At 47.9% G+C, this 19,088-nt stretch overlaps 1 protein-coding gene across 5 annotated transcripts in view; it reads left to right on the top strand.

The window, feature by feature from the left end:
- The window catches only part of cdk5rap3 (CDK5 regulatory subunit associated protein 3), an 84,094-nt gene extending 66,416 nt beyond the window's left edge, over positions 1-17,678 (top strand). For 4 of the 5 annotated variants that reach the window (XM_072487574.1, XM_072487573.1, XM_072487575.1 and 1 more), the window contains exons 6-14: positions 162-340; positions 6,147-6,283; positions 8,300-8,456; positions 9,831-9,914; positions 10,014-10,101; positions 11,496-11,584; positions 13,295-13,500; positions 14,284-14,455; positions 16,988-17,678. In XM_072487574.1, coding sequence (XP_072343675.1) covers positions 162-340; positions 6,147-6,283; positions 8,300-8,456; positions 9,831-9,914; positions 10,014-10,101; positions 11,496-11,584; positions 13,295-13,500; positions 14,284-14,455; positions 16,988-17,053 — 1,178 coding nt within the window. In that variant the 3' untranslated portion in view covers positions 17,054-17,678. The remainder of the gene's footprint in view (positions 1-161; positions 341-6,146; positions 6,284-8,299; positions 8,457-9,830; positions 9,915-10,013; positions 10,102-11,495; positions 11,585-13,294; positions 13,501-14,283; positions 14,456-16,987) is intronic. The other variant, XM_072487576.1, reaches the window with a different exon arrangement.
- Positions 17,679-19,088: the final 1,410 nt, after the last annotated feature.

The raw sequence follows: 19,088 nt of genomic DNA, 5'->3' as shown, positions 1-19,088 counted from the left end.
CGGTTCAGTCTTCCCTGATGGGTATATTTTTCTCTGTTGTGTATTTATACGGCTTCCCCTTAAATGCAATGGGAATATGAGGAATTCTCTCCGTCTGTGCCTGTGGTTTTGATCCCCCTCGTTCCTCACAGACATGCTCTCTCTTCTTTTTTGTACAACAGCTGAACTCTCCAGTTTCCTGGTGCGAAATGTGAACTATGAAGTGCCATCGCTGAAGAAACAGATCAGTAAGTGCCAGCAGCTGCAACAGGAGTACAGCCGCAAAGAGCTGGATTATATCAGCAACGCAGCTGCCTTACGGGAGAAGTTCTTCATCTCCTGTAAACAGTTTGGAATAACGGTGGGTCCATGTCTGTGCTCTTGATAAATTTTATAATTCTAGCAAAACAATTAATGACAGGAAGCAGAGACTGGAAAGCCCAAATGTAGGTATTTGTCCCTTTAATGCAGACAGCTATAATTCAGCCTCCTCGATACGAGTTACAAATGCATTCGGGAGCTCGGCTGCAGAATAGAATGTTGACTTTGCTTGTTTGACAAGTTAATTTAGAAGCAGGAAGCTCGCGGGCCTATTCTCTCTCTCTCTCTCAAAGTGAGCCCAGTGTAAGAGGTAAAAAATGTAAAAAACAATGTGACAGGTGCATCAGAATAAGGAATGACATGTGATAATGTTCCTCATTAAATAAAGTATCGCCTGACTGGCCAGCAACAACTTCAGAGTAGATTCCTGCAGTTAAAATTGTAAAACACGCCTGTAGCCTCAGCTCATCATCACTTCTGTTGAAGCTCTTTTACATCTTAAGTCATCTCTTCCATTGATCCGCGAGCCACTTCGCACCATCAGTACACTTCAGCTCTTTCCAAACTCCTCTGCCCATCTCGCCCGAGTCCCATTCATACATCACCGTGTGCTCCCTGAACTGCGCTGACTTTCAACCTGGCAATGTTCCAATCCTTGTGTTGTAACCCCTCCATTCCACCACCACCTGCCCCCAATCGTTTTAGCCTCGGGCAGCCTTTAAAACTCTCAAGATCTCCGCACTGCTCCAATTCTAGCCTCCTATCCTTCCCTAATTTAGTGCCCATACCGTTAGCTGCTGGCATTGAGCTCTGGAATTTCTTACTTCTCATCCTCTCCCTTCTAAGACACCGTTCAATCTTCTGTCTTAGGGCGACATGGTGTCAAATATTTGTGTTAAAATTCCTGTGAAGTATGTTAAATGTGCTATGTAAACACAACTTGTTGGGAGGTCAACTAGTGTATGTAACATAAAATGGTTTGTCTAACCCACACTTTCCACCTGTCACGTTTTCTCTGATCTAGTCAAATGTTAAACTGCTAATTTCTCTGTGTATTTAATTTTTTAAAAAATCATAAATGCAACAAGTAGCCATGTGACAGCGGGGCCAGAATGTCTGAAACCCTGGGTGACCTTATTGAAGTTTTTGGGATCTTGCTGTGCAGTTTGGCCTCCATGTTTCCTTATATTACAACAGTGACTCCGCTTCAAAAGTATTTTATTGAGTAAAGAACTTTGAAAGATCCTGAGGTTGCGAAAGGTGCTACAGAAATGCAAGTTCTGTCTTTTCCTTCCTGTACGATCTTAACACTGCATACTGTCGCAGAATGGGTGGGATTTGTGGGCATAGATTTAGATTTATTGTCACATGTGCCGAGGTACAGTGAAAGGTATTGTTCTGCGTACGGTTCTTCTGGTAGGGTGTGGCCTAGCTCTGGCCCCTTGCTCCTGAGGTGGTCAAGGTGCTTCTGCACCGTCTGTCGTGATTTGTTATGAAATCGGTCCGGTCTGTTGTACCACTGTCGCTGGAATCCAACGGCACCGTCCCCATGTTTCAGACGTATACCGTATCCCCTGGTTTGAAACTCCTGGTACACGTCCGCCTTGTTGGCCTCGTCTCTGCCGGTCCTGACCACATTGTACTCTCCCACCAATATCTGGGAACGTGAGGATGAGGCGGGCCCCGAACCTCAGTCCCATCAACAGTTCCGCCGGGTGTACGCCGGTTCAGCATGCGATGTGGTCCGGTAGCTGAACGATCGTGCCAATTGCGTCTCCACGGACCCAGTAGTCTGTTTCTTCACCCCTCTCTTGAAGGTCTGCACCGCTCGCTCGTCCAGCCCGTTCGAGGAAGGGAGATACTGGCCGTGCGGATGTGTTGCACACCGTTTATATTCCTAAAGCGTTCAAACGTGTCACTGGTGAACGGGATGAGGTTGTCTGTCACTAGCACCTCTGGGATGCCGTGGGTGCTGAAAGAGAGTCGTAGCTTCTCAACCATGGCCTTTGATGAGGTGTATGACATCCGATGGACTTTCAGCCACTTCGAGCAGGCATCTAAAAACATTGATCCTTGGAAGGTGGCGTGGCCGTTCCCGTGGATGTCGCGGGTGGCTGGTGGGGGCTTCTGGTGCTCCTGGCATGTGGTGCATTGTTGCGCCAGTCGTTCGAGTGCGCCATCCAGGCCTGGTCACCACGTGTAACCTCTGGCCAGCATCTTCATTCTCCACATCCCTGGGTGTCCGTTGTACAGATCCTGGAGAATCGCCCGTCTGCCCAACGTGAACCCGACACCGAAGGATGCCGGCTTCCACACTGAGCTCCGGTATCTTGGCATCAAAGGCCCAGAGGTCCTCGGGCAGCTTCACTTTCTGGCCTCCGTGTAAGATGATGAGGTGAAGCTTTCGCCAGTACTGAGTCCTTTTGTGTCCAGTTGTGTATCTGAGCGGCAATGATCGGCAAGGCGTCCATAAAGTTAATGGTCGAAACAACGTTGTGGGCCCTCTGTGGGGATGGAGGGGTCATGGAGGGGTGGGGTTGGAGGGGTCATGGAGGGGTGGGGATGGAGGGGTCATGGAGGGGTGGGGATGGAGGGGTCATGGAGGGGTGGGGATGGAGGGGTCATGGAGGGGTGGGGATGGAGGGGTCATGGAGGGGTGGGGATGGAGGGGTCATGGAGGGGTGGGGATGGAGGGGTCATGGAGGGGTGGGGATGGAGGGGCCATGGAGGGGTGGGGATGGAGGGGTCATGGAGGGGTGGGGATGGAGGGGTGGGGATGGAGGGGTCATGGAGGGGTGGGGATGGAGGGGTCATGGAGGGGTGGGGATGGAGGGGTCATGGAGGGGTGGGGATGGAGGGGTCATGGAGGGGTGGGGATGGAGAGGTCATGGAAGGGTGGGGGTGGAGGGGTGGGGATGGAGGGGTCATGGAGGGGTGGGGATGGCGGGGTGGGGATGGCGGGTTGGGGATGGCGGGGTGGGGATGGCGGGGTGGGGATGGCGGGGTGGGGATGGCGGGGTGGGGATGGAGGGGTGGGGATGGAGGGGTGGGGATGGAGGGGTATGTCGACAGTGGGACTCTGCTCAGCACATTTGCAATCTATGAACCCAGTCAAAGTTCGAAGGCGCACTCGTACGCTGCTGGCAACAGGGCCCATCGCTGAATCCAGACGGATGCTATTGGCGGGATAGCCTTGTCCTCTTTAAAAAGCCCTAGCAATGGCTTATAATCCGACACAATGGTGAATTAATGCCCATACACGCGTTGGTGAAATTTCTTCACTGCAAATATGATGGCCAAACCTTCTTTTTCGATGTGGGCGTAATTGCACTCCGCAGCAGCCAGAGTCCTTGACGTGTGTGCCATTGGCCTTTCTCTACTGTCAGACATGCGTTAGGACAACATGTCACCAAGAGGGACTTGGAGGGGTCGTGATGTGTCGATAACCTCAATGACCAGCCTGGCAAAGGCCTCCTCCTGAGGTGCTCTCTACGTCCATTCTTGGTGCTTCTTCGGCAATGCGTGTTGAGGGACGAAAATGGGCGTTGGCCCAGGAATAATTTTCCTGCAGTAATTTATGAGACCTAAGAACGACCGTAACTCTTGTCACGTTTTCCAGAATGGGGGCGTGCTTTATTGCCCCCGCCTTCTCCACAACCGGGTATAACCCATTCCGATCCACATGGTAACCCAAGTATGTAACTTCCTGGCGTAGAAAATGCACTTTCCCATCTTGAGGGGGAAGCCCGGCTCGGAAAACCAGCGGAGGACTTCCTCCAGGTTGCTCAGGTGCTCCCTTTCCATGGCTTCGGTGACCAGGACGACATCCAGGCAGACTGCCACACATAGTACCCCTCTCAGGATGTGCTCCATAACACGCTGAAATATTGCGCAAGTCAACAACACTCCAATGGCAACCTAGTGTACGCCGAGAGCCCCTCTGGGTGTTAATGGTTAGATAATGCCTGGAATCGGGCTCCAGCTGGAGATAGGCGTGGATCTTGTCAAGCTTGGAAAAGAAATGACCCTCATCTCACTTCATGTATAGGTCTTCCATTCACGGCATTGGGTACCTGTCCAGATTGGAGGCCTTGTTTACGGTCAACTTGTAGTATCCGCACAGGCGTCTGGTTTTGTCAGGTTTTAGTACTGGGACTACCGGAGCTATCCAATCAGCAAACTGCACCGGTCAGATGACACGAGCCGGAGGCGCAGACCCGATATAACAAGGCTTATACTACCACCCATGCTGTCATTGAGCGGTGCATCGGACAGCTCAAAGTACAGTTCCGATGCCTGAACCGCTCTGGCCTCCTGCTTTGTGGTCGTCTGCTGTGCCCTCCATAACCTGGAACTGCAGCAGAGCGACATGCTGAAGGAGGAGGAGGAGGAGGGACATGCAGTCTTGCCTGAGGAGGTGGACCAGGAGGGGATGGAGGTCGAGCCCAGGAATCATAGAATTTACAGTGCAGAAGGAGGCCATTCGGCCCATCGGGTCTGCACCGGCCCTTGGAAAGAGCACCCCACTTAAGCCCACGTCTCCACCCTATCCCTGTAATCCAATAACCAAACCCAACCTTTTGGACACTAAGGGGCAATGTAGCGTGGCCAATCCACCTAACCTGCACATCTTTGGACTGTGGGAGGAAACCAGAGCACCCGGAGGAAACTCACGCAGACACGGGGAGAAAGTGCAAACTCCACACGGGCAGTCACCCGAGGCCAGAAACGAACCCGTGACCCTGGAGCTGTGAGGCGGCAGTGCTAACCACTGTGCCGCCCAGGAGGAGCTGGAAGATGAAGGGCAGGCGGCGGCAAGGGTTTGGCATGTTTGGCAAGGTTTTGGCAAGCCCGGCAGACCTGAAGGCCCTCAATCTCACCCGATTCTCATAGGACGAGGCTTTGTCTGTCAGCCAACTCTTCTCCCCCCCCCCATCCCTTCTTCCCTCTCCATCCCCTCCCCAACTGCCCTGTCCCACTCTCTGTGGGTCTGTGTAACATCACTCCAGGGGGATGGGCCGGCATTGGCACGGTCATTGGGTCAATATACAAGGCAGGAGAGTAACCCGCTGTGAGATTAGCTCTGGTGCTGCTCCGTTTATGCCAAGTCTGACTCCTGTCTTTCCGGGCCATCGCTGCTCCTGCCAGTGGAAACAGAATAAATAAGGAGAATCTATCACAAACCTCCATCAAAATCTCCTCTCAATAATCCCTGCTCTAAGGAGAGAAATTCCAGCTTCTCCAGTCTCTCCACAACCCAAGGCCGTGGTACCATTCCGGCTCGCCTTTTGTACCCCCTCTGTGACCTTCAACATCTTTTCTGAAACATGGTGCCCAGGATTGCATTCCGTACTCCAGCTGGGCTAACCAGTCATTTCTGAAGTTTCAGCATAGCTAACTTGTTTTTGTGATTTATACAACTACTGCATTTATAAAACCCTTTATCCAGAGACCGGTTAGAATGGGGAACACGGAACTCGGATGACTGGTTGGGGTTAACAGCATTGCTGCATTGAAGGTGAAGCCATATAAACAGATGAGTGAAAATGGAATAGATGGGAGTCTGGAACATAAACATCGGTCTGGACGCATGAGATATGAGGCCTCTTTCTGTGCTGTAGACTCTACATCTTAATGTAGAATAAAGCATACTATACGTATTTTTTAAAAGAATTTTACCAACTTGTTGTGCCACCTTCAACACTTGTATCTGTGAACCCCAGCTCTCTGTGTTCCTACTTCCCCTTTAATGGACAGAAAATAACTTCCCTTCCAAAAATATTATAAAGGCTGTGGAACAGTATTCCCGGGTTATAAGTGACTGAAGTTTCTATGTCACTGTACAGGGAAATGATGTCCAACAGGAGCTGCTATCCCTGTGTAATGACCTCCCATCTGGCCTTGATGGTATTGCTGAGGGAACCGGCAATCTTACAGAGGCCCTTGAGTTGTACGGAGCCTGTGTGGAGTTTGTGTGTGGCAGGTAAGGAGGCGTCTGATTTGAATGTACCCACCAGGCTTTGATCAAAATGGATTAACAAGAATCACTCCGTGATAAAGTTCACTCCACCTTTGGCACCGTGTCCATATTTGGGAAAGGGGTGGGGTGGGGGTTGTGTGTGGGGGGGGGGGATGTAGAAGGACAATGGGGTGGGAGGGGTGGGGGATGAGGGGGGCGGTGGAGGCTGGGGCTGGTGGTGGGGTGGGAAGAGTCCAGAACAAGGGGGCTTGACCTTACATTGAGAGCGAGAGTGTTCGGGCCTAATGTCGGTGTGTTCAAGGAGTGGAAATTGCAAACAAGTTGATGATTTTATTTACAAGACAAAGACTCTTTAGGCTTCTGGAACCAAAGTGGGTCGATGGAATTAAAATACAGATCGAATGGTGCAACACACTCCAGGGATTGAATCAGAACATAGGAAATAGAAATGAGAAGCCCCTGGAGCCTGCTGCGCCATTCAGTTAGATCAGAGCTGATCATCTACCTCAACACCATTTTCCTGCACTATCCCCATATCCTTTACTATTTAGTGTCTATAAATCTTTTGATCTCTGTCTCAATGACTGAGCTTCCACAGCCCTCGAGTGCAGAGAATTCCATAGATTCACCACCCTTTGAGTGATGAAAGTCCTCCTCATCACAGTCCTAAATGGCCTATCCTTTAGCCTGTGGCTATATCTCTAGTTCTAGACTCCCCAGCCAGAGGAAATATCCTTCCTGCATCTACCCTGTTGAGCCCTGTAAGAAATGTGTATCTTTGAATGAGATCCCCTATCATTCTTCTAAGCTCTAGAAAATATAGGCCCAGTCTCCTCATAGGACAATCCTCCCAAGAGGATCAGTGCGGTGAACCTTTGTTGCACTCCCTCCCTGGCAAGTACATCCTTCCTTAGGCAAGGGGAATAAAACTATTCACTCCGGGTGCGTTCATACCAGGGCTCTATACAATTGCAGCAATTGCAGTCGTGTACTCAAATTCTTTTGGACGGCAGATTGGCGCAGCGATTAGCATTGCTGCCTCACGGCTCCGAGGACCTGGGTTCGATCCCAGCCCCAGATCACCGTCCGTGTGGAGTTTTCACATTCTTCCCGTGTCTGCGTGGGTCTCTTTCCCCCCCCGCCCCCCCCAACCCAAAGATGTGCAGGGTAGGTGAATTGGCAACGCTAAATTGCCCCTTAATTGGAAAAAAGAAGAATTAGGTACTTAAAATTTTTGTTTTAATTCTTGCCATTAAATGGCCTCCTCTTGTTGCTGTACGGTTGCTGTAGTGCTGGAACGCTGCGCGTGTTTGACACCTGGTTCTGCTCCACTGTTGTAGATGTGTTGTTTGTGGAGGATGCCAGGAATGGGCCTGAACTACCCAGAGAATGGTGAGAATGTGAAACTCACTACCCTCGGGAGTAGTTGCAGCGAATCACACAGGTGTATTTAAGGAGAGCTAGACAAGCATATGAGAGAGAAGGAAAGGGATGGTTACTCTGATCGATTTAGGTGAGAAAAGATGGGAGGAGACTTGATTGGAGCATAAAGACCACCATGGACTGGTTGGGCTGAATGGCCTGATTCTGTGCTGTATTGGATCCAGTGAGTCCGCCTGGGGCTAGTAGCTCATCTTGTAGCTGTTGATAGAGTCAGCAGCACAGAGCATCTGTTCTGTCTCTTGATGTTGAGATGATTGAGGGCAAGAGCAGAGGCAGGGGAAAGGAGCTTGACAGCAGTGTGAGAAAACAAAATAAATTCATTGAATCGTAAAAATTTGCCAGCCTTGCTGTTGGCGATTGTTTCATTGATCCAAAGGAGGGCTGTCAGACAATTCTGCTAACGGAGAGTTTTGTTTTGTCGTAAATTGAGGGTTAGGAAAAGACCAGCTGGTTCATCAACCCAGCCTCCAAGGCCTGAGGGTTTCTGCACACGTCCCCGCCCTTCCTCACTCTCCCTCCACTCTGTGCTCCCATGTGTTTTGCTGCTGACTAATTCCGATGTGTTGTGGCTGACAGCGTCTCCGAGCCCATTACTCCGTTACTCAAACATGTTCAACTCAAAGGAAACACGACTGTCTATGAATGGAGAACCGGACAGACACCGTTGGCCATTGATCAGCCTGTTGGCTTGGAGAATATGTTGACTCAACAACCGACAGAGGCTGCAGACACGGTGAGCCCAATCTCTTCACCCCTTCAATGCTGAATCTTTGAGAAATACTTTTCTTGTTGGTTAAGCATCCACTACTGCACTTCTCCCTGATGCTCAGCTTCATGGGGCATCAGGAGACAGTTCAGGGCATGTTGGGGTACCAGTCAGTAAATGGCCAAGTAGATTTACTTTTTCTGTTTCATTACTGTGGTTTACTGAGTTTTGAAATAGATATTTTTGAATACGTCGCAGCTCAAAGTTTGATGATTTCTGGTCTTCCTGTAATCTTGAGACTATTTTATCCTGTAATGCAAAGCCCTGGAGTGTGCACCATCAATCTTGCTCGAGATTTAGTTCCGGTGCCGCCGGAGAGCCAACGTCACTGAGATTGAATAGGAGCTTGCTTTACTTCTTGGCCATTTGGTGCTATGGGGGGGGCACATGCCAGGTGTTTGTCAGGGTCCAAGATGCACTCCATCAGACCCGATCTTGGATACTGGACCATAACCCCAATATTTCAGTTTATTTGTAAGACTGTGCAGAAATATAGATTTGCTCCAGGAGCAATTCCATGGAAAAAATAGGGCTTTGCTATTCTAAAACAAAACTTTATTATGAATATGATATTAAACTTTTTAACTTCATACCCAAAAAGAACTGCTTACAATTACCCCTTAACATTACTACTCAATTTCCCATTAAACAATAAGAAAAGAAACATATAGCTCTCAATCTATCTTAAAATCAGCAGGGCATGGAGTAATGCATGCTTTATAAAACAGATTTGATGCCTGTTAGAACCCTTTCAGATTGGCTGAATATCTTCAGAAAGCTGACTCACCTTGTCCCCAGCTTCTTCCTTGTCCCCAGGCAAGGCTGTCCTGCTTTACATGTTATTACTAATTTACAAGTATCTGACTATGAGAGAATTGTGAACTCAGTTTCAGGCAGATCGGAATTCACCTCTGCTCTCTCCCAAAGCTTCTCCAAAAACTAAACTGCCTCTCTGCATTCCCGGCCTCCACTTAGCAATGACCTCAACTCCCCAAGCCCCGCAGGCTGCAAAAGCACATTGACTTCCCAGGGACTCCCCCAGTCAAAACACATTCCTCTGGTCACTTTCACCCGCTGTTTCCCAGAAGCAAAACAAAATCCTTTTTAAAAGCATGACCACTGCGGTCAAACACACTACAACACCAGGCTTTTAACCCTTAAATTGTCCCAATATTTAGAAGCCTATATTCCTAAAATCCTCCATTCGTCACACTGCACATCGTGTCTTGGCTCCACCCTGACTTGTCCAAACCAGTTAAGGGGTTCGAGTGCCTAAGCTGTTCTTTGCTGCATTTTCTGGACTTTTTCAGTGAACTCCGTGCATTTTAATCTGTGTTCCAGATTGACTGGGGAGATGATGCCACGGCTGGAATAGACCAGTCCGGTGGGATTGATTGGGGAATCACGGTGGAAGAAAGTACCGAGGTAAATCACCAAACCCACTTAATGTTCAACTTTCACATCCTCCTGTCCTGATATTGCTTTCTGCAGTTTTTGGTCATTTTACTTTGTATTTTCTCCAAGGTGAATGGCGAGAAACAAGGAGCCGATGTGATTGACTGGGGAGATAACACAAGTGCTGCAGTGGAAATCAATTTGTCTGGGGCTCAAGGTAGTCTTTTACATACCTGCTACTGATCAGGGTACATATCTGAGAATGGGATTGAGCTGTAGTTTGCTCATCTAATCTTGTGGATTTGAAAGATGTTTGAGGTCAGCTTGATAGATTCTAGCTTGCAACCTGCTCCAGATGTGTTATTTTATATGTAAACCCCACCCAAACCTTCGAGTAGATTGCAGCCTGTAACTCACACATGGGCACCTTTCTGTCTTGTAAAGTTTAAACTCTTTAATATAATGATTCTGATGGATGTACAGTAATGGGTACCCTGGGATCAATATTTGTTTGGATGGTTTCGATAATTTTGATACTCATTACCTGTTGATGCACAAATTGCAAAATTACCTGTCTGGTGAAATTTGGTGATAAATCCTTAGTCAACCTCAACATAATCTACCAGTACCTCTCTCAACTGGTTTTGGTTCTCTCGATAGGTTGTCAGTCTCAGTAAGCAACACGCTTGCCTCAGAGTCAGAGGGTTGTGGGTTCAAGTCCCACTCCAGCTAGGCTGACACTCCCAGCATGGCACTGAGGGAGTGCTGCACTGCCGGCGGTGAAATAAAACATGAAATGAAATGAAAATCGCTTATTGTCACAAGTCGGCTTCAAATGAAGTGACTGAAAATCCCCTAGTCGCCACATTCGGCGCCTGTTCGGTGAGGCTGGTACGGGAATTGAACCGTGCTGCTGGTCTGCTTTAAAATTCAGCTATTTAGCCCTGTGCTAAACCAGCCCCTACCTATCCGTGGAGATGTTAAACTGAGGCCCAGTCTTTCTCCTCGGATAGGCATAAAAGGTTCCGTGACACAGTTTCAAAGAGGAGCAGGTGAATTCTTCCCAGTATCCTGATCGACATCGAAGTCCCTTAATCGACATCTAAAAACAGATCAACCGGTCATTTATTGCTGTGTGTGGCTATGAAGCATTGTGTGAAACCCTGAGGAAGCGAGAGGTGCTATATATATATCCAACAGCAAAATAGTGCAATATAAATATGGGATTGTGTTGAAAAGAACAATTCTCTTTTTAAATAGGGAGCCTTTACTCTTTGGACAGTAGGTGGCAGTGTTGCTCATGGAATTATGCTTTAGTAGGAATCTGTTTTACACCAAGACTTTCCCACTCACTCCCTCTGCGTGCGTGATTCATGCTATTTGGGTTATTTGTGAAAGAAAGTTTCTTGGTGACGACATCACTGACCTGTCATCATTTTCTGAGTCTTCATTCCAAAATATCAAACCCATGAATATTGTATTTTGGATACGTCTGAATAAAATGTTTGGATTCAGACCAGTTATGGCTAATCAAATCCTTCGCTGATCAATGACTTTACAATCACAGGCGGCTCGTTCTCTGTTAGGTGAAAGTCTCTTTTGTGATTTTAGGTGATGACGGAGTGGCAAAGGAGAACGACGCTCTGACAATCCTGGAGAGTACAGAAACCAGAAACCAGTTTGTTAATGAGCTCATGGAGGTACTTTTCAGCTAGAAATAGAAAAAGACTGGGAAAATGTTCAAAATACGACGATCGGGAATGAAATGTATGGCTGTGGTGATTGCTGAACATTAGTGGGATGCACGAGCAACTGCTGGCCACAGTGTGGTGCCAGTGAGCAAATACTTTGTTGGTATACAGTTCAGTAAGAAGTCTGACCACACCAGGTTAAAGTCCAACAGGTTAGTTTCAAATCACCAGCTTTCGGAGCACTGCTCCTGAGGTGAATGAAGAGGTTGGTTCCAGAAACATATATATATATATATATATACAAAGTCAAAGATGCAATACGATACATTGAATGTGAGCATTTGCAGGTAATTAAGTCTTTACAGATCCAGAGATGGGGTAACCCCAGGTTAAAGAGGTGTAAATTGTGTCAAGCCAGGACAGTTGGTAGGATTTCGCAGGCCAGATGGTGGGGGATGAATGTAATGCGACATGAATCCCAGGTCCCGGTTGAGGCCGTACTCATGTGTGTGGAACTTGGCTATAAGTTTCTACTCGGCGATTCTGCGTTGTCGCGAGTCCTGAAGGCCGCCTTGGAGAACGCTTACCCGGAGATCAGAGGCTGAATGCCCTTGACTGCTGAAGTGTTGCCCGACTGGAAGGGAACATTCCTGCCTGGCGATTGTCGCGCGATGTCCGTTCATCTGTTGTCGCAGCGTCTGCACGTTCTCGCCAATGTACCACGCAGCGGGACATCCGTTCCTGCAGTGTATACAGTTTGGTTACGACCTGATTGAATGGCAAAAGGTGTGAGAGACTGAATGGTCTGCTGACCGTTTGTTCACATCGGTGAGTGCCTGCAGTTACAATGTGACGCAGAGTAAATTACTTTTCAAAGTTACTATATCTGTCTTTTCTCCAGCCCACCCCCACTTTCTCCCATGTTGCCCCTCGTCAGATATCCTGTGGAGCTGCTTGTGCTGAGTCAACATGTGGCCATAAGTGGGTGTAACACTTCAAACACTACAAGCATGAATTTCAATATAACTTTTCTATACTTCACAGCAAGGGCTCGGGAGAGGAGGAGGAGGCCTTGACTGATTGAGTTTTGTTCTCATTCCGAGCCAAACGATCCAACACATCACCTGCAGAATTGACTGCCCATTGAAATACTCACTGCCCGGCACAGAGCAGGGAGAGAGGCTGCCGACTGTCTTCATTCCCTGGCCCAGTATCACTGCAGCTGATGAGCTTTACACACTGGTTTGGTGATCCCTGCAGGCCACGAGCCTGGTCTGAGATACAATTCGGCTTTCCGAGCCAATCCTAGCAAAGTCCGAAATGATGCTTGATAGCTCGGCTCACCCAGTCCTTGCACCGTAGCCAAGAGGCACAATTTAATTCATCCTATTGAGGAGCATTGAATTATAGAATCATAGAATTTACAGTGCAGAAGCACTTGACCTGTCGGCGAATCCGAGGAGCAAATGAGGAACATTTCCAAAAGTCACTGTTGGGCAAACATCTGGCTGACTCTTTGTTCTGACACTGTTAGTGACCTTGTTTGTTGCCATTTAGATTCATTGTCACGTGTACCGAGGTACAGTGAAAAGTATTGTTCTGCGTACAGTCCAGGCAGATCGGTCCATACATGAAAAACCGATAGATACACAATGTAAATACGTAGACATGGTTGGTGGCTGATTTCCTCATTTAAATTTTTTTTATCATCCCTTTCAGTTACAGGACTTCCTGAGCCAGCGACTCACCGAGATGAAGGAGGAGGCAGACATCCTCTCCATCAACCAATTTCAAACAGCCCCGGCCATTGTCCAGAGTCAGGATGAAGCTAAAGTTGTCACCATGATGTCTGTGGTGAGGGACCTCGTCCAGAGATTGACCAACGTGAAGATGAGGCATTTGTTCATGATCCATGCCTCTCCCAGGTTTGATGCTAATTATCATAGACTCAAAGAATTTACAGTGCAGAAGGAGGCCATTCGGCCCATCGAGGCTGCACTGGCTTTTGGGAAGAGCACCCTACTTCAGCCCAGGCCTCCACGCTATCCACCTATCTCAGTAATCCACCTCACCTTTTGGGCACTAACAGCAATTTAACACGGCTAATCCACCTAACCTGCACATCTTTGGACTGTGGGAGGAAACCGGAGCACCCGGAAGAAACCCACACAGACACGGGGAGGATGTGCAGACTCCGCACAGACAGTGACCCAAGCCGGAATCGAACCTGGGACCCTGGAGCTGTGAAGCAACACTGCTAACCACTGCTACTGTGCTGACCTATTATGAAATGAAAATCGCTTATTGTCACCAGTAGGCTTCAAATGAAGTTACTGTGAAAAGCCCCTAGTCGCCACATTCCGGCGCCTGTTCGGGGAGGCTGGTGTCTTATCAATTGAATTTAATTTTGGCAATTTTAGTTTGCTCCCTCTGAGGTTTGCATAGGTACAGGAGGAGGCAATTCAGCTCCTTATACCGGCTCTTCTATTCAGTTAGATCTATGTTTGGGTTCCATAATCTTTAAAAGGTATAGAATTCAGTCTTAACATTGTGAATTGACCATTCACCCCTCCCCCCCCCCCCCCCCCCCCCCCCCACCACAAGCCCCCACTGCCAATCACACTTTCTGGGGGGTGGGGAGGAGATGGGAAATCACACTTGGCAAAAATGAGGACACACTTAATGCTGCAACTGTTTCACTGTCTCAGATACATAGACCGCGTGACTGAGCTCCTGCAACAGAAGCTGAGGCAGGCAGAAGCAGTGGGAGAAAAGCAGCACCTGATGGTGCAGAAACGACAGCAGTCTCTGGAGGAACAGGCTGCCCTCGAACCCAAACTAGACCTTCTAATTCAGAGAACCAAAGAGCTTCGGAAGCTGGCAAGTTACTTATTTTGGTGCATGTGCGGGCTTAAAGTTTAAATTTCAATGAGCAGGTTTCAAATTAAAAATGAACATTTCTGTTGCAGTCCCTATTCCTACCATTGGGTGTCACCAATGAGGATGTCCCAAAGTGCTTTATTGCCAATGATGTGTAGTCACTGTTCCAACGTAGGAAGTGCAGCAGGCAATTTGCACATAGCAAGCTCCCAGAAGTAGCAATGTGAAAATGGTCATGTTGTGCTGGTATCTTTCAAGATCCATCAGCACAGATGTACACGCAGGAGGGGAGGAACATTGCAACAGGTGTTTATTGCTGTCTCAGTCAAACTAATGAGTAAACTTAGCGCTGCTGCCTCACGGCGCTGAGGTCCCCGGTTCGATCCCGGCTCTGGGTCACTGTCCGTGTGGAGTTTGCACGTTCTCCCCGTGTTTGCGTGGGTTTCGCCCCCACAACCCAAAGATGTGCAGGGTAGGTGAATTGGCCGCTCTAAATTGCCTCTTAATTGGAAAAAATTAATTGGGTACTCTAAATTTATTTTTAAAACCAAAAAAACCCGAATGAGTAAACATCTATCCTGCAATCGCGCAATGCGCTGGTTGTAAAGTATGGCAATCAAGACAAAACGTACAATACATAACAGGTCAGGTAACCTATTCTAATGTTGCTGACTGGAAGAGATTGCAAAGAACTCTCCTGTCCTTCATCCAGCAGTGCCCTTGCCATCTGAGAGGACCGATTGGTTTAATGTTTCTTCCAAAGCATGGCACCTTTCTTACACAGTGCAGTGCAGTGCTCCCTTAGTCTGAGGACCATAGGATGCTTTTGCTTTGTGTGAGAGAGAGAGCTGAATGGTGGTGATTTAACCTGAGGGTTCCCCAAGCGAGGGACAAGGTTGAGAAAGCAGAGCCTTCATGGCCTTCAGCCGGCACGGGAATTGAATCGGTGCTGTTGCCTTCGCTTACACATCACCAACCATCCAACTGAGCTAACCGGCCCCCTTCAGTCCTCCACTGGGAGTATCAGCTTGGGTTGTGTGTTGGAGTCTCTGGAGTGCGATTTCAAACCGTAGGCTTCTGACTCTCAGCTGAGAGAATGCTACCCACGCAAACAACAATCTGCTGTCTTTTAGATGGGCTGTTAAACTCGTGCCCCCTCGTGCTTCTGTAAAAGATTCCATGGCTCTGTTTCGAAGAAAACTAGTAGAGTTATCCCATGTCCTGGCCAATAATTAACCTTCAATCAACATCATTAACACAGGTTCTCTGTTCATTATCACATTGTTTGTGGGAGCTTGCTTTTGGCTATCGCATTTCTTACATTACAAGATTGACTACAGTTTAAAAAGTACTTCACTAAAGTATGAAACACTTTGGGGCATCCTGGGATCCCGAAAGGCTCTATATAAATGCAAGTTTTTCTTTCCACTGCGAGTGAGGGCAGTCTACCTGATGCAGAGTCTGGGAAATTTTAAATATTGTGACTGTTCCAATCCAAGAGTGTTCAAGAGAGGATATTTAACATTTCTCATTCATTAGATAGAAACAACTTGATGCATAATTAACACGTTTACAACCAAAACCGGCCCCTGATCTGATTTTCTTACTCCATCTTCTCCCCTGTGTATGCTTGCGGGCTGCACATGACTGACCGGGTCCTGAACCTCTCGGGCCTCCCTCTGAAAGTGCAGGTATGAATGTTGTTTTTCCCAGTTTCCCCTTTGGATTACACCTTGTCCTGTGTTCAATACCTGGGTATCCCAGATGAGAAATTGGGAAATTGTGTGGAATCATTGACAGAACCCAGGGAGCACCTCATTATGTTCTTTATCGAGATTCAGCAGCTGCAGTACCCAGTAACCCTGCATTGGACAGTTGAAACTGACCACCTACGACTGAGAGAGTCACTTTTCACAGTAACTTCATTGCAGTGTTAATGTAAGCCTACTTGTGACAATATTAAAGATTATTATTATACGGTATGTCAGTGATGGCTCCGTGTTGCTGCCTCTGCGTTACAAGATTGTGCATTAAGCCCCACCTTGGGACTTGAGCACACCATCAGGCTGAAACCCCCAGTGCCAGGTCTGGAGGAGTGCTGCACGGCCAGAGGTGCTGTCTTTCCGATCGGATGTCAAAGCTTTTGCCTGCCCTTTTGAGGACCATGTAAAAGATCCCACAACACTATTTGGAAGAAGAGCCATGGGAGTTCTCCCTGGTGTCCTGACCAATATTTAATCCTCAGTCCATATCACCAAAACAGATTGTCTGATCATTGTCACATTGCAGTTCGTGGGAGCTTGCTGTGCATAAATGGGCTGCAAATTTCTTACATTTAAAACAGTGACTACCCTTTGAAAGCATTTAATTGGCTGTGGGGCATCTGGTCATTTAAGATTCTATATAAATGCAAGTTGTTTTCTGACTGTACTCCAGTATTGGTGCTCGAGTGTGAGCATGTGACCATTGGTGTCCTGACGCAAAGTGTGGCAGGCCCGTAACAAGTTCATTTTGCTCCGTTATCTCTTTCAGATCGAGGCCGATATCTCCAAACGGTATCAGAACCGCCGGGTAAATCTGATGGGGGTCATCGTCTAACTCGCTGTTCAGTGCCCTGGCATATCTGACCCCCCCCTCCTCCTGCGCACACCAAATTATTTGGTACTTCTTGTGGACTTGCTACTCACACTGAAGATGGAAGGTTTTGCCAAGGGTTTAACAGAAGAAGAATAGAATGGAGGCTCAAATCTCTTGAATTTGCTTTGTGACCCACATCTGTGCAGACAGCAAATCCTGAAAACACTGGGGGGGGGGGGGTCTGTTAACATTTTATAACTAAATAATTTGTATTTTCTACCCCATGAGGATGAACTGTTTGACTGAGTGGGTTACTGAGTAAAGCTGCAGGTTCTAACGACTATCGCTAGTCAATACTTAACTCGTGCCTCAACTCGTGTTAGAAAAATTAAACCCAATTGGGACACATCTGGATGCCTCATTGCACAGTTACGAATGTGAAGCTGTGGTGTTCGTATCCGGATACGCAGTCAACACACGTGGATTTTACTCACACACATGCAGAAACAGTTGCATGCTGACCACCGACATGCACAAGCAGTCACACATGTTCAGGGACACGTGTGGTAGAGTTTTTTGTTGTTCTGTACTCGGCCTCGCACAGGCAAAATCACTAATTATTAAACCTAACAGTAAAATATTTAAATTGTGCCAACTCCTCCCTCATTGTTACTCCATCTTGGGTACACATCATCTTGTGTGTTGGGTAAGTGTGCATCAGTGGTAAATGCAAACATTGAGTACACTTCCTGCTATGATGCATCCGATGATGCAATGCTTTCCATACAGAGTTCATTGATGTCTGGGTGATTCCACATGCCTGTATGTGACATGTTTGCACCACATCTCGCAAACTGTGAATGCAGTCAGCAAACTTGTGCTTTGTCCATTGGGAGAATTGTGTGTGCCATCAGAATACAGTAGAGGTCTCATAGGTCAGTCATTGTAAAGGGTAATTTGAGGGGATCATTGAACAATTGCACAGTTCATGTTCAAGGCTGAGACAGACAGATTTTTAATCAGGAATCGAGAGTTATGGGGGTGCGGCAGGAAAGTGTCGTTGATGATTATATCTGATCAGCCGTGATCTCATTGACGGTGGGGCAGACTCCATGGGCTGAGTGAGCTTGCCTCTGTTCCTCCGTTTTATAGTCTTATGCAAATATTAGAATTGACTGACTTAAGGGCGATCTTTCACCAAGTGAACCTCATGCCAGCATCATGTGCTCGTAAACAGATTGTGTATTCACATCTGATGGTGTATACAGCAGAGGACACTAGTTGAGAGCGGGCGAAGCTGGTTTAGTGATGGACGTGGCCTTTGCTTTCTCTGCCTCTCCCCTCTTGTGATCTGCTGTCTGGATGCTTCCTGAAATTGCCCCTCAAAGGCAGAGTTCTAATTTTAAGGTCACCCCACACTATTCTGAACCCCCCCGCCCATGTATAGGAAATAACTTCTCCCTACCCTAACACATCTCTTTTTTAAAAAATGTATTTTATTACAAACATGTATCAAAACAGGTTACAGCAAATAAACACCCCGGGAAACATGTTCCCAGCAATCAACTATACAAATCCCGTTTTCACGCCCCCAAACCCCGCGCGAACAGCTCCTCAAGCACGGTCACAAACATCCCCCACCTTTTCTCAACCCCCCCCCCCTGCAGAGCCCCTTAACTCATACTTTATCTTCTCTAACCGCAGGAAGTCATACAGGTCACCCAACCAAGCTGCTACCCCCGGTGGCGATGCCGACCGCCACTCTAGCAAAATTCGTCACCGTGCAATCAGAGAGGCAAAGGCCAAGACATCGGCCTTCCTCCTCTCCATGAGCTCCGGCTTCTCTGAAACCCCAAATATCGCCACCAAAGGGTCCGGGTCCACTCCCTCCTCCACTATCCTGGCTAAGTCCGTGAACACTCCCGCCCAGAATCGTCCCAATTTTTCACAACCCCAAAACATGTGCGCATGATTCGCTGGCCCCGCCCACACCTCTCACACTCATCTGCTACCCCCTGAAAGAACCCACTCCTTCTCGCCCGAGGAGGTCCTGTTT

This window comes from Scyliorhinus torazame, chromosome 21 (assembly GCF_047496885.1).
Source record: "Scyliorhinus torazame isolate Kashiwa2021f chromosome 21, sScyTor2.1, whole genome shotgun sequence".
NCBI lineage: Eukaryota > Metazoa > Chordata > Chondrichthyes > Carcharhiniformes > Scyliorhinidae > Scyliorhinus > Scyliorhinus torazame.
The sequence above is the reverse complement of the archived record's forward strand: the minus strand, read 5'-3'. Positions and strand labels throughout refer to the sequence as shown.